General features: G+C 38.6%; 1 protein-coding gene across 1 annotated transcript in view; it reads left to right on the top strand.

Moving 5' to 3' along the window:
- The window catches only part of KIF5B (kinesin family member 5B), a 33,186-nt gene that overhangs the window by 14,113 nt on the left and 4,785 nt on the right, over positions 1-14,288 (top strand). Inside the window, exons 8-23 of the mRNA XM_035129176.3 lie at positions 249-373; positions 1,385-1,489; positions 2,247-2,392; positions 4,368-4,516; positions 5,376-5,569; positions 6,396-6,464; positions 7,958-8,164; positions 9,134-9,277; positions 10,081-10,269; positions 11,255-11,372; positions 11,766-11,827; positions 11,930-12,039; positions 12,665-12,766; positions 13,367-13,427; positions 13,513-13,584; positions 13,677-13,781. Coding sequence (XP_034985067.1) covers positions 249-373; positions 1,385-1,489; positions 2,247-2,392; positions 4,368-4,516; positions 5,376-5,569; positions 6,396-6,464; positions 7,958-8,164; positions 9,134-9,277; positions 10,081-10,269; positions 11,255-11,372; positions 11,766-11,827; positions 11,930-12,039; positions 12,665-12,766; positions 13,367-13,427; positions 13,513-13,584; positions 13,677-13,781 — 1,958 coding nt within the window. The remainder of the gene's footprint in view (positions 1-248; positions 374-1,384; positions 1,490-2,246; positions 2,393-4,367; positions 4,517-5,375; positions 5,570-6,395; positions 6,465-7,957; positions 8,165-9,133; positions 9,278-10,080; positions 10,270-11,254; positions 11,373-11,765; positions 11,828-11,929; positions 12,040-12,664; positions 12,767-13,366; positions 13,428-13,512; positions 13,585-13,676; positions 13,782-14,288) is intronic.

Here is a 14,288-nt window from a genome sequence, read left to right as displayed (position 1 = left end):
TGAAATAAGCTTAGCTCAGTTACTTTTTCTACTGTCATAAGGATTAATCAGTGTGGCTGTATAAAAGCAACTGCATAATTTCATGTACTAGGCAGATCACTGCTGACTAATTCCATGTGGACATGTAGTTTGTTGCTATAGGTTTAACAATTGGCTTCTTCCCCTTTGATTGTTAATCACTTGTGATGCACAAACAGCTGAGGTTTGTTGCCAGAATGCATACTTACACAACTCAAATTTCGTTACAGACATGAATGAGCATAGCTCTCGAAGCCATAGCATCTTTCTCATTAATGTAAAGCAAGAAAATACTCAAACAGAACAGAAATTGAGTGGAAAGCTTTACCTTGTAGACTTGGCAGGTAGTGAAAAGGTAATAATACATTTATATTTTGAAGCTGATTGAACTAAGTATGTAATTGAAATAAATTGTGTTCCCAGTTTCAATATTTGATCTTACCACACGCCCTAGTCTGCTACTGCTTCTGGAGTAAGGTGGTCATATTGAATTGGATTCAGGCTAAGTTAGTTCCTTTTGAAATTAGTGATACTCGTTCAGCTAACTTAATATTCTGCCAGCTTAATATATTTACATCCCTTTACCAGTTTGTGAAGGCAAGGCATTTTTGCTTGACATCTGGGAAGTATTGTGGTTTCCATCTATTCCTTTTACAACAAATTATTTGGAATTGTGTAATGGCTTGGTAGCTATAATAAATGAACTTCCATTACCAACCATGGAAGTTGAGGAATACAGTGATAAATCCGGAGAATCTATACCAGTGAAAATGCAGAAGAAGCAGTATTGGTGATCTATTCACATTTATATTGAACAAGAGAGTGAGTGTAATTGATTGTCATCTTGCAGTTCCTATTTCCTTCTGCAGATTGTTTTATAGTTGAGTCCTATAATCATAATAATTTGAACAGAGACCTTAGCAGCTGCAGCTATTTCATGGGGAGACTACATATTATATTCTTACATGGGTTCAATTGTATAAATTAAAATGTCTGCAAGAGTCTGACAATTGCTTTCACATACAAAAATGCTGGCACTCAGGGATTTATATATATTTATATATTTACAATTTCATGAAAATCCATTTATTGTCTTGAACAAATTGCACAAGGTTTGAAACCTTATTTAATTCAATCTACTAACTGAGTATAATTTTTCTATTATTTGGAATGCATGACATAGCTTGGCAGGGGGAGGAGGTTGAGGGGTTTCAGTGGGAAGGGGTATAAAGAAAGCCCATTACATGGACTTTCTTTATACCCATTACATGGACTTTCTATAAGTGTGGAGGCTTCTTTGAACCAAGGTAGGGGGTTGTAAAATTTATTTGTTTAAACTTTCTTACAACTGCCTACATTATTGCAGGTTAGTAAAACTGGAGCGGAAGGTGCTGTGCTAGATGAAGCTAAGAACATCAACAAGTCTTTATCGGCTCTTGGAAATGTCATTTCTGCTTTAGCTGAAAACAGTGTAAGTGTATTTCTATTCTGAAAACATTTGATGAAATCACTCATCGGGGGATAAGGATAATACATATCTGAAGAAATTTAGCAGATTAAGTTTTCAGTGATTTTGTAGTTGTCAAATACACAGCAGCATTTATGTGATATGGGCCACATTTGCATGTAATGCTAGGCCATGGTTTAGGACTAAGCAGAAGTACCTGAATGAGTCTGAGCAGTATGTCAGACTTGGACACTTCCTCCTCCCCTTTGCTCCTTGAAGAAGGGCATAAAGAAGACTTAGCAAAGTTAAGTTTCACTTTTACGGCATTTGAACCATAGATCCTAGTTTCTAAAGTTATGGTTAGTTTAACAAGCCAGCCTTAGAACCTATGGTTTGAAGTTGGCTTGAAATGAAACCAGGGTTTGTTTTAAACCAGGACCTCTGGTTTGAATTTAAAACTAAACTAGGACCCTTTAAAAGTGAAGCTAAACTCTGATGTTCCACTTTCACAGGGATTTGAAGAAAAGTGTGTAAGCTCAATGTTTCACTCAGGTAGGCTCATCCACATAGTGCCAAACCATGGTTTAGTATTATGGGCAAATCAACTATATGTATATTGTCCAAAAATATGCTATATAGAAGTTCAGTCTTTCTTGGTTAATGAACATAAAAATATTATGTACTGCTTTAGCTTTACAAAGCAAAATGCATATGTAGAAGCTTAGTTCATAAAATAGTTCTATAAATCAAGTTAAGGCCATCTTTTTTTTGTTATTTGCAGAATTATGTTCCATATCGTGATAGTAAAATGACCAGAATCCTTCAAGATTCACTAGGTGGCAACTGTAGAACCACAATTGTTATTTGCTGCTCTCCATCATCTTATAATGAATCTGAAACAAAATCTACACTGTTGTTTGGTCAAAGGTGAGTAATGAGGTTAAAACTAACTTCTAGAGCACAGTCCAAAGTGTGCACCCACAGAAACAAAACTGTAGACTTTCCACAAAGTTCTAGTAAGCTGTTGTTCATAATGATTGTCCATGTGCATGCTATATACATGCACACATCAGTTTATTTGTATGCTGCCTTTCTGTATGCTCAAGGTGGCTTACAGTGTGGAAAAATTACATAACTACAAACATAACAAAGGTCGCCATAAGTAATAAATAAAACATCAAAAAGTGCACAACTAAACTGAACAATTTCCACATAAATAAAAATATCTAAAATAAAGAGACAAAAAACAAACAGAACCCCCCCCCCACAACCCCCCCAAGACAACACCCCAGCCCAAGAATCTGTTCAGCAGCCTCAGCTTTTGTAGCTGAAGTCAGGGGCCCTCTCTCCCAATCCAAGTGTAAAAAGCCCGCATGTCTTCCACAGCCAATATGCTATTGAAAGCAAGCAATGCTTTGCTTAATATAAGTCACTATAGAGCTCTACAAATGGATTGATGATGTGCTTTCTGGAATATGCTATTGGAGATTGATGCATTATTGCCCTGCAGAGTCATTGTTGACATTGTTCGATTTGCTAAATTGGTGCCTGGACTCATTAATGGTCTGGATGAGTCAACAAACTGATGTTCAGTCCAGATTGGGACACTATTAGTGGACAGTTCCTCTGTTCAGATGGTTGAAATGTATCATGTTCAAGATGAGGTTACAATCTTCTAGAAGGAGCAAGTGTGCAGTTTGGGGTACTCTTGGATACAACATTGTCTTTGCAGGCACAAGTGGCTTCAGTGGCATGGAGTGCCTTCTAATTCTGATTGTCTTTTACTCTTATCTCAACAGTGATAGTATGACTTTAGTTGTCTATGCTTTGGTAACCTCCAGGTTAGACTTCTGTAGTGCATTGTTTGTGGAACTGTCCTTAAAGATGGCTTAGAAACTACTGCCAATGCAAAAAGGCATTTTTTTAACTGGAACAAGAAGATGGGAACATATAACACTAGTTCTGGCCTGACTGCATTGGCTGCCAATTTGTTTCCAGGCACAGATCAAAATGCTGGCTTTGACCTTTAACTTAAGCCTTATATCAGGCATCCCCAAACTTCGGCCCTCCAGATGTTTTGGACTACAATTCCCATCTTCCCCGACCACTGGTCCTGTTAGCTAGGGATCATGGGAGTTGTAGGCCAAAACATCTGGAGGGCCGCAGTTTGGGGATGCCTGCCTTATATAGTTAAAGGCCACTATGTCTATACGGCCACCTCTCTGCATATGAATCTGCCTGGGCCCTAAGATATCATTTGATGCTTTCTCTGTGTGCTACCTCTAAAGCAAGTCCGGAGGGTGACTATGAAAGAGTGAGTCTTCTCTAGTATGGGGAAGGAATGGGCATTCTCTGTTTATGGGGCAGGAATTCCAGGGGGCCTGCTTGGTGTCAAACCTGTCATCATTATAGTACCAGGCAAAGATGTTTTTGCTTCCCCTGGAATTTGGGCAGCACCAATGATAGTATTATTATTTAACTTTTGCTTGATTGTATATTGCTTCAGAATGTTTTTACAGTGGGAAACAATACATAACCTCAAACCTAACCTTAAGCTTATTAGCTGCTACAATCTTACTCTTATCTGCAGATAAGTTGTAGTTGCAGATAGTATTTAAGGTTAATGTTTCCTGCTGTATGACTGCCTTGTGCTTCTGTCTCTGCCTGAATCACATGCAAAATGAACTCGGAGTCTAAATGTGATGTTCTAAGGAAAGAAAGTATAGCAGCTGTATCTGAAATTGTGGGTGGGTAGAATATGGAGGATAGTTTAATTACTTAGAAAAGGTCTTTAGGCTGTAGATCAAAGTTTAAATATTCTATACAGAAAAAAAATATCTCATGAGCTGACTAGTAACCCTGTATTCAGTTAGCATGGCTAACATCTACTTTACCTTTATAGAGCCAAAACTATCAAGAACACAGTATGTGTCAATGTAGAACTAACTGCAGAACAATGGAAGAAAAAATATGAAAGGGAAAAGGAGAGAAACAAGACACTTCGCAACACAATACAGTGGCTTGAGAATGAGCTGAATAGGTGGCGTAATGGTGAGTTATGTCACAGATCTTCACAGCCGTGTTAGCTATACATTATTATAAAGTGTGGCAGTAAATTCCACTTTTGGTCACCATACAGCAAATTAATCTAAAGTCTTGATCGCGAAGCTGGAAAAATCACCCCAGACCTGTGGGAACTGGAATACTGCAATATTTTTTCCCAGCTTAGTGTTGAGGCTAAATGTTCTTGTGACAATTGATCAGTTTAAAGATCCTTTACATTAAGGACCTTTAAGTTCTAATAACTTCATATTTCAAAAACTGCATTATTTGTGGGGCTACTCTTGAGATTGGAACAGAAGCTGCAGCTGGGGCAGAATGTGGCGACTTGGTTGCTTGTGGAGACAAAATACTGCCAGCATATAGCACCAGGACAAGTTTAAGGTTCTGGTACTAACATATGTCTCCTGCACATTCTAAACTCCCCACAAGCCCACTCCACAGTGTGGAGCTATTCTATGGCTGCTCCTGTTCCATAGAATAGCAATTCTGTCAAGGTACAACAGAAAGTATACAACAGTCTATACTTTCCTGAAACAGCCAAAGGCATTTTTGTTACAACAGGCTTAATAGGTTGTTGCCATGCGTATCTATTTTGTATCATATTAGCTTTGTTTTGAAAGTATCTGCTACTTTTTGCTGTTTTTGTTATATACTGCTTTGATACAATTAGGTAGATACAATTGATAATATCAGAGCTGCAGTATTCAACCCAGTGGACTCTATTTTGTGTCCAAATGTACACAATTTTCAGTGAAATTCTCATGCTATCTAAGGTGACCTAATGTTGACTTAGTTTGCAAATATATTTCAAACAAGAGTGATGATGCATTTGGTAATTTTTTTAAAGGAGAGACTGTGCCTGTTGATGAGCAGTTTGACAAAGAAAAGGCTAATTTGGAAGCATTTGCAGTGGATAAGGATATTACTGTTACTAATGAAACTCCAACTGCTACTATTGGAGTGATTGGCAACTTTACTGATGCTGAAAGGAGAAAGTGCGAGGAAGAAGTAGCTAAATTATACAAACAGCTAGATGACAAGGTACGTCTTTAAATGTTAATGTACTTTAAACTAAGAACTGCCATACTTTATCAGAAATCAAATTGTTTCATTAATGTAATTGAGTAGATAGGCATTTCTCTTTGTCCAGAGTAAATTGCCAGCCTAAGATCTGAAATTGATAGTGCAATCCTGTACATGTCCACTTGGCAATAAGCCCTATTGAGTTCAGAGGGATTTGCTCCCAGGCAAATTTAGGATTGTAACCTAACTGTATTTTAGCACTTGGTTGCTAAGCATGATCATGTAGAGCAGGCTTCCTCAACCTCGGCCCTCCAGATGTTTTTGGCCTACAGCTCCCATGATCCCTAGCTAGCAGGACCAGTGGTCAGGGATGCTGGGAATTGTGGTCTCAAAACATCTGGAGGGCCGAGGTTGAGGAAGCCTGGTTTAGAGAGATCATGAAAATTGTATGCTAAGGGTATAATAAGTTGGCATAAAAAATACAGTGGCTGAAAGTTAATGAATTGAAAATAAATTTGTCCTCCTTATGGAAGTTTTTACCCTCCCAGGTTATTTTGGCCATACCCAATCTTGGGCACATACAGTGGCATTCTTGACTCCTGTGGTTTTCTGTTTGTTTGTTACAAAACCAAACCTCCATGCCATATCAATCAGTTCAGCTTGAAAAGGGGATTGCCATTTGGCATGAGGAGATGCCCAAATACCTCTTGTGCAGAATTATTCACAAAGTGTTTTGGATCTTGACTGTTCTATCGAAATTTTGTGGCGGGATCAACCCATAATAATCTGTGACACTTCTAATGAATACTAGAGTGAGCACATTTTTCTTTCTTTAAAAATTAAGGATGAAGAAATTAATCAGCAGAGCCAATTGGTAGAAAAGTTAAAAACACAGATGTTGGATCAGGAAGAGGTGAGTTTTGGTATTTTAGTTAATTCTGCATATTGCAAGAATATGGAACAAAAAAAGTGCAATGTATATAAGTGAAACTAAATTAATAGTGTATACGTTAGCATTGCTCTTAGGAATAGTACTGTTACTGAACTACAAAAAAAGTAACTGATACACTTCAGAAAGGTGTGCCGTCCTGAGATCAGGTTACTGATTTCAAAAGGGCTTCTGTTATTCTGTATAGTGTCTTCAGGGACACCACTGTCAATCACAAAATATCAGAGCCTTCCAGGATTTAAAGTAGTAGTCAGTATCCAATTGGAATGTTGGTGTACACTGCTTAGTTACAGCCTACAGGAAGTATGGTATTTGCTTACCATATTTATGTGCTGCCTGATCACCAAAGCTTTCCACGTGGCCTGCAATAACAGTCAAGAACACTTATGCAAAAATAAAAAGCACTAAATATTCACAGCTGTTAAAACTCCAGAAATATCCAAGGGGTCTATAAATCATTAAGAGATTGAGAAGTCTGGGAAAATCTAAAGATCATCACCTGATGTTGGAAAGACCACACAGGAAAGATGGCCGGGAGGTCTAATGGTGAAAATGCCTTTCTCAGCCACCTGCTGCACCTCTTTTGGTGCAAACTAACTTTAGAATATGGTTACCAGACGTTCCCATTTCCTGGGGACAGTCCCCGGATTTACAAATCTGCCCCTGATTTATTAGTAGAGAATGAATGTTGTGTGATTGGTTCAATGGCACAAGACACATCATATGGGGACTTCCGGTGAGGCAAAATGGTGGGCGCCACACCAGTGAGCAGCTCCTGAAGCCAGCCAGAGCCAACTGCACTACCAGGCTGTCTCCGGGCTGCTGAGACTGCTGCTGCTGCCACTGCCAAGGGTGAACCAGGGACACCCGGTGTTTCAACTGGAGGAACCACTGACCCCCCCCCCCCAATGACCCAAATCGAGCCGAGCTATGCGGCCAGTAAAACCTCTGGAGCCGATGCAGGGAGGAGGAGAGGAGAAGGAGAAGGAAGAGAGAAAAAGAGAAAGGAGAAAAAAGAGGGGAGCCCCGACCTTGCTGCGCCACCACTGCCGCCTCCATTGAGGAGGAGATATAGGAGAGCACCAGGAGGGCAAGGACACGTAGCTGAGCCCAGGCCCGACCCGAGCCTACTCCACGGCGGCTAGTGCTCCAAGAGAGCAGGCTGGAGCCCAGAGGAAGGCCACATGACAGAGGGGACTACAGAAGGGAAGATACTACTTCTTCCTCTTAAAAAAGAAAAAAGTGTCCCTGATTCTTTGAAAAAAATATGGTAACCTTACTTTAGAAGACCCTCAAAAGTTAGAGGTAGGCATAGGTGGGGCTCAACAACAATAATTATAAATATCAGAAGCAGCTAATTACATAAAGATTTCTAAATGAGCAAATTGTGATGGTTTTTACAGTCTAGGAAACAACTGCTTAAAAAACACACAACTAACATAACCTTTTGTGTGTAGCTTCTAGCATCTACCAGGCGGGACCAAGACAATATGCAAGCTGAACTAAATCGGCTTCAAGCTGAAAACGATGCCTCTAAGGAGGAGGTAAAAGAAGTTCTCCAAGCCCTTGAGGAGCTTGCTGTCAACTATGATCAAAAGTCTCAGGAAGTGGAAGACAAGGCAAAAGAATACGAGATGCTTAGTGAGGAGCTGAATCAGAAATCGGTAATAAACCACCTTTTTTTTGTTGCCAGTCCAAATGGTTTTACAACTATTAATGAACTGAAACTCTTTTCTCATTGGGCTTTAAAAAAGTTAATTACATGCCATATGCTCAATGTTCAAATTACAATAAAGGTTATTCTGACTAAACATCAGGAAGAACTTTCTGACAGTAAAAGCTGCTACACAGTGGCTCCCATGACAGGTAGTGGACTCTCCTTCCTTTTTAAGCAGAGGTTTGGATGCCCATCTGCCATGGATGAGGTTGAGGTTCCTGCATTACAGGGGGTTGGACTATATGACCCTTTGGGTCCCTTCCAACTGCACAATTCTATGATTCTATATTCATACACCATTACTTTCTGACATGATTTTAACACAATTTGATTTAAAAATTGAAGGTCAGCAACTGTAAACAAACATGTACATTTCAAGGTTTGTCATCCTATCTTGAGATCCACATGTGGGAGGCTCAGTGTAATTGTGTGTAATGCAGTGGACTTGCTCTGTCTTGTCTGATTTCCGTTCCCTAGCTATGCAACACACCATAGTATCTGCTTGGGAAGAAGAGCTAAGAATTTAGAGTATCTGCATCTACCTAGGGCAGCATCAGGGAGCAAGTTGGACTCCAGCTTCTATCAGCCCCAGCCAGCATGGCCAGTGGTCAGGGATGTTGGAAATTGTAGTCCAGCAACATTTAGATGACCACAGATTCCCATTTCTGTCCTAGAAGGTTATTGACACTACTACTACTTTTAACGCTACACTTTGGAAAGCATGTATTTGTAGAAAAGGTCACTCCTTTTGGTTAAGGATGTGCATTCCCCAACTTCAACTTCTACTGATGTTCTTGAGATTGACAGATACCTTGCTTGTCCCTGGTTATTTAAATTGTTTTCTGGGTAAGCATACACATATTCATATTATTACTGGCGCATGTTCTTTATTTGATCCACACTTCTCTCATTCCAGGTGACTTTAGCTAGTATAGATACAGAACTTCAGAAACTTAAAGAAATGACAAATCACCAGAAAAAACGAGCAACAGAAATGATGGCATCTCTTCTAAAAGATCTTGCAGAAATAGGAATTGCTGTGGGAAATAATGATGTGAAGGTAAGTTGAACTATATTATATTCTCCTGGTATTTTTTTTATTAAAAAATGTAATATAGGTAAATTAAGAATGTGCTTCCTTGTCCTTGTCTCTTCTGTACCATTCAAGCATTTAAAACAACCATGACAGTGCCCCTAAGTGTTTGTTGCGGTATCTGGTGCTTACAATTACAGTATAAAGAATAGCTGTCATGGGTTCTTCTTCCCTAAAATTGTATTAACCTTGATTAATTTGCAAGCAAATATTTGAAGCGAGGTATTTGGGAAAGAATTGGGTGGGTGGGTTGCTTGCTTAGTTGTGGCAGAAGCAGTTTCTTTGAACCAGATTCCTCACAGGAACAGATTCCTGGAAGCATATAACTTGACTGCTGAGGGAGCTGCACTGGTTGCTGACTTGCTACTTTGTCTGGTTCAGGGTTCATGAACCCTTAAATAACTTGGCCCAAAGTACATTGCTGATCATTAAAAACCTTATTGGGCACTTCTGGTGGTTCTCCACACCCCATAGAAACTAAGCATTTAATGTGTGACAGGCCCTGCCCTGTGGAGCACACTGCCTATAGAAATTTGGCAAGAACTGCTCCTGCCTTTTCTATTTATACAGACCTTCACGATATGCAAAAATAGTGCACAATTGTTGTGACGGGGGGGTGTCATTTTGTCACAATCCTAGTTTAAAGCAGATCTTTATACAGGTAAGTAATCTGGCATGCACATAGATATATTTGCTGATTGAACTGTGAATGTGTCACATGATTTTCTAATACTAAAAATGTTTTGAACTAAAAACTTGTTCCTTCGCAGCAGCCAGAAGGAACTGGCATGATAGATGAGGAATTCACAGTTGCAAGGCTCTACATCAGTAAAATGAAATCTGAAGTGAAAACTATGGTAAAACGGTGTAAGCAGTTAGAAAGTACACAGACAGAGAGCAATAAGAAAATGGAAGAAAATGAAAAAGAGCTAGCGGCCTGTCAGCTTCGTATCTCACAGGTAAATGAAATGGTTTGGCTCTGCCAGTTAATGTAATTTTTGCTTCTTGATTCCAGTCTTAGCTATGTGTTTTATAAGTAAGTAAAAATGCACTTCTTAAATTATAACCACCACAAGTGGAACATAACAACAAAATGTACTGTTGTGAAGTGCTGCTGTTCAGAAGTCCAGCTGCTCCGTTCCATTCCCCTTTCCCTGTTCCCCTCCAGCAGTCACTCCTCATTCAGCTATTATTGAGGTTTTCCTAAACATTTTCTTGTACTTCTGCAAGCCCCCAAATCTCCTCTTGTGTGTGAGTTATCCCATTTTAGTTGCCAAAACAATGGCTGTTACAGCCTGAACACTGGAAATAATAGGAATTGTTTTTGCTTGACCAATAAGCATTAGAGTGAACTCTTTAATATAAGCAGTTCACTTTGCTTCCGTATATTTCCCACATTATGCATGACTAATTTGAGCTACAACATTTCAGCAGCTATTCAGGATGAGTTTTGAAATGTGCACCTAGTGACTGGATGCTTATAGGTACTAGTTTTCCATCTTGGATGCAAACTACTTCCAACACATGCAGTCAACTTCAAAACCACTGGTCAACTTCAAAAGGCAGTTAGAAGTCAAATATGTCAGTAACTGGCTTTCATATTTTGGGCAATGTATAGGATTTTGCTACCATCTCAGCCCACATCATGTAAAGAACATTGACTCTTGAAGCTTTTAATATTGGAGCAAGCTAGTTTTACCTTAAATGTTAGTGGAGATAGAGAAATTGATCAAACTTAAATATTTTGGAGAATTAAATGACTGTAGCTTGTGATATGCAGTGCCATATATAGTACTTCAGTATATGCTTCTACAGATTTTATATATATATATATATATATATATATATATATATATATATATATATATATCTCCTAGTATTGCTGTTTAAGTTTATTTTCACATATAACTTCTATAATTTCAATTCTTGTTTTCACCTTGAAAGCATGAAGCCAAGATCAAGTCACTTACAGAGTACCTTCAGAATGTGGAACAGAAAAAAAGACAGCTTGAAGAGTCTGTGGATTCGCTTAATGATGAGCTAGTCGAACTTCGAGCACAAGGTATTAATTGCTTTACTATATGCTTAATGTTTAAGGAGCATGAACTGTGACCTGGTCTTCAGCAAGCTGGAAGATACTAAGAAATATGCTGTGTATATAAGGATTAAATGTACCTGTGAAGTGTTTTGATCACTTATGAAAAGGGTTCTGTAAAAATGTTATGTTGCTAAGTTATGCTTGAGAGCTTCCTAGAGGCATCAACTTTGCCATATTGGGAATTGGGATACCTGACAAGGTCACTGATCTGATCCTGTACAGTTGTTATGTTCTTACTTCTGTAAGGTGCATAATATTTTAGGTGTGGCAGGCTATGATCTTGCAACAGTCTGAGGTTGTGAATCTAGTAAATTTGTCTGTGTCCTCTAACTAAAAGCTCTCTTTTTTCCTCACAAGAAAAAGTTCATGAAATGGAGAAGGAGCATCTAAACAAGGTTCAAACGGCAAATGAAGTCAAGGTAAGTAAACTTCGGATATGTTTTAATCAATAATTCAAAATTTGTTTCTTCAAAAATGCAATCACTTATGATGATGTAACATCAGAATATTTGGTTCTTCAGCAAGCTGTTGAGCAGCAGATTCAAAGTCACCGTGAGACTCATCAGAAGCAGATTAGCAGTCTCAGAGATGAGGTTGAGGCGAAGGAGAAACTAATTACTGAACTGCAAGAGTAAGTTGCAACAACTGCATGTGTCTTTGTGGGAGGGCAGAGAACAGCTTTTTCAAAAAACTTCTAACGGTGCAGTCCTAACTATGTCTATTCAGAAGTAAATTGAATTTGATGGGACTTTCTCTCAGATAAATGGGGTTAGGATTGCAGCCTAAGTCTTTTAAATGTGTTACTCACTTTCATTTTTTTACATAAACTCTTCAGCCATCTATTTGTAGGAGGCATTAAAATCCAGCCTGTGTTCAGGCATGTAGTGTACCTCAGCAAGAATAGAAACATCCTTATTTTATGTATCTGTAAGCCTTGGTTCATGGCTCATTTTGCACCTTTCTTTCCTAATGAGATGGGAACTTAATGTTAGTGCCAAAAATGTAAAATTCATTCCAGTATTGACATAGTGTTTTTAGAAAGGCTTTATTTTGAGGGTTTCTAAATTTGGCTATCAGCTCTAGAATTGTTTGTCAATTTTAATGGTACACTGTGGGTTCTAACAGAATTTTTAATCTGATCACATCCCAGTCTAATGTGCATGTTTTGGCAACTAACAATATGTCACAAGATAGAAGTGATGGTCTTGTGGAAATCTCTCACATCATAATTATATATATTTTTTATTCTGTGTTAGTCAAAATCAGAAGATGATGCTTGAGCAGGAACGACTGAGAATTGAACATGATAAACTGAAAGCTACCGATCAAGATAAAAGCAGGAAACTGCATGAACTAACGTAAGTAAGAACAATAATGTGGACAATCTGGTTGGTCAAATCAAACTTTGATGTGTGGAAACAGTGTATTCATTCTGGCATACTGTTTTGATCAGGAAGCTCCCATATTTTTCCCTATGTAATTTACCGTATTTTTTGCTCCATAAGACTCACCTTACCATAGGGCGCACCTAGTTTTTAGAGGAGGAAAACAAGCAAAAAATATTTTGCTTTCTTGAATTGTCCTAGGCATACCAGCCAACTCCTAGAGGCCTAGGTGCCTTCGCGCCCCCCATTAAATATTTGAGGAAGTCGTTCCCCCCCCCATGTTGATGGGCATTGTCATTCATATAGTGTGCATGCACTATATAGTGTGCATGTTCCTCTTTTGGTTATGACCTCCAAATTACTGAGACTTACTTCAACCCAGCACTTCTGGGCTTCAGTATGTGGGCAAAGATTGTTTGTCCAATGAAAGTTTTATTTTATAGTTCTGTTTTTAAAAGTGGAAACAGCTGTCTGTGTGATGCTTCATCCTTCTTAGATTCTTTGAGTTATTCGACTTTGGGCTAGAACTAGATACTGGAAGAATAGTAGGTAATACATTTTTGTTCACTTTAGGGTTATGCAAGATAGGCGAGAACAAGCAAGACAAGACTTGAAAGGTTTAGAAGAGACTGTGGTAAGCTAAATATTCAGAAAATAGCTTTCAGATTCTTGAATTTATCAGCTAAAAATGCTACAGTTTGCCATCTTTATGTTCCTAGGCAAAAGAACTTCAGACCCTGCACAATCTTAGGAAACTCTTTGTTCAAGATTTGGCTACCAGAGTTAAGAAGGTAATGCCCAGTTCTTCATTTTAGAAACTATTGCTTTTTTTGTGCTAATTCCTTGGGGATCGAAACTCAGATTGCCTATCTTCTTGCCACAGAGTGCAGAGATTGACTCAGATGACACAGGGGGCAGTGCTGCGCAGAAACAGAAGATTTCTTTTCTTGAGAATAATCTTGAACAGCTCACAAAAGTCCACAAGCAGGTAAACTGAAATATATTCTTATATCTGATATATTTCCATGGCTTTATAAAAGCTTATCCATGCTGTACATACTGGAGTACTTTGGCTCACACGTTTTATCTCTTCAAGTTGCCACAAGCTGCCCTATTCAAGTAAAGGTGCTACCGAGTAAAAATCAAGAACTCTTTGGCCATATTTAACAACCTTGATTGCCATGTTTTCTTTCATATGACTTGCCAACATTCTACTACATCTAGTCATGCAGAAGAAGAGAAAAGAAGAGAAGGCTAGAGAATCCCAAAGAAACATTGCAGCAATTAGTTGCACCCATGTCTCTCAATGAGGCTATTACTATGGAAAATTTAGGTAGGGCTTAGCTCTGAGGGAAGATTTTATTTTTATTCTGGATGCTTTAACTTTACCTTGAATTCTTTGTTAGTTAAGAAAGTGCTGTTCAAAGTAACTATGGAGGTAAAGGATTTGCAAATGCTTTAATTCCCATAGTTCAGATTTAACATAGCTATATAT

The sequence above is a fragment of the Zootoca vivipara genome, chromosome 11, assembly GCF_965207765.1.
Source record: "Zootoca vivipara chromosome 11, rZooViv2.hap1.1, whole genome shotgun sequence".
Lineage (NCBI taxonomy): Eukaryota > Metazoa > Chordata > Lepidosauria > Squamata > Lacertidae > Zootoca > Zootoca vivipara.
This window is presented reverse-complemented; position numbering and strand designations above follow the sequence as displayed.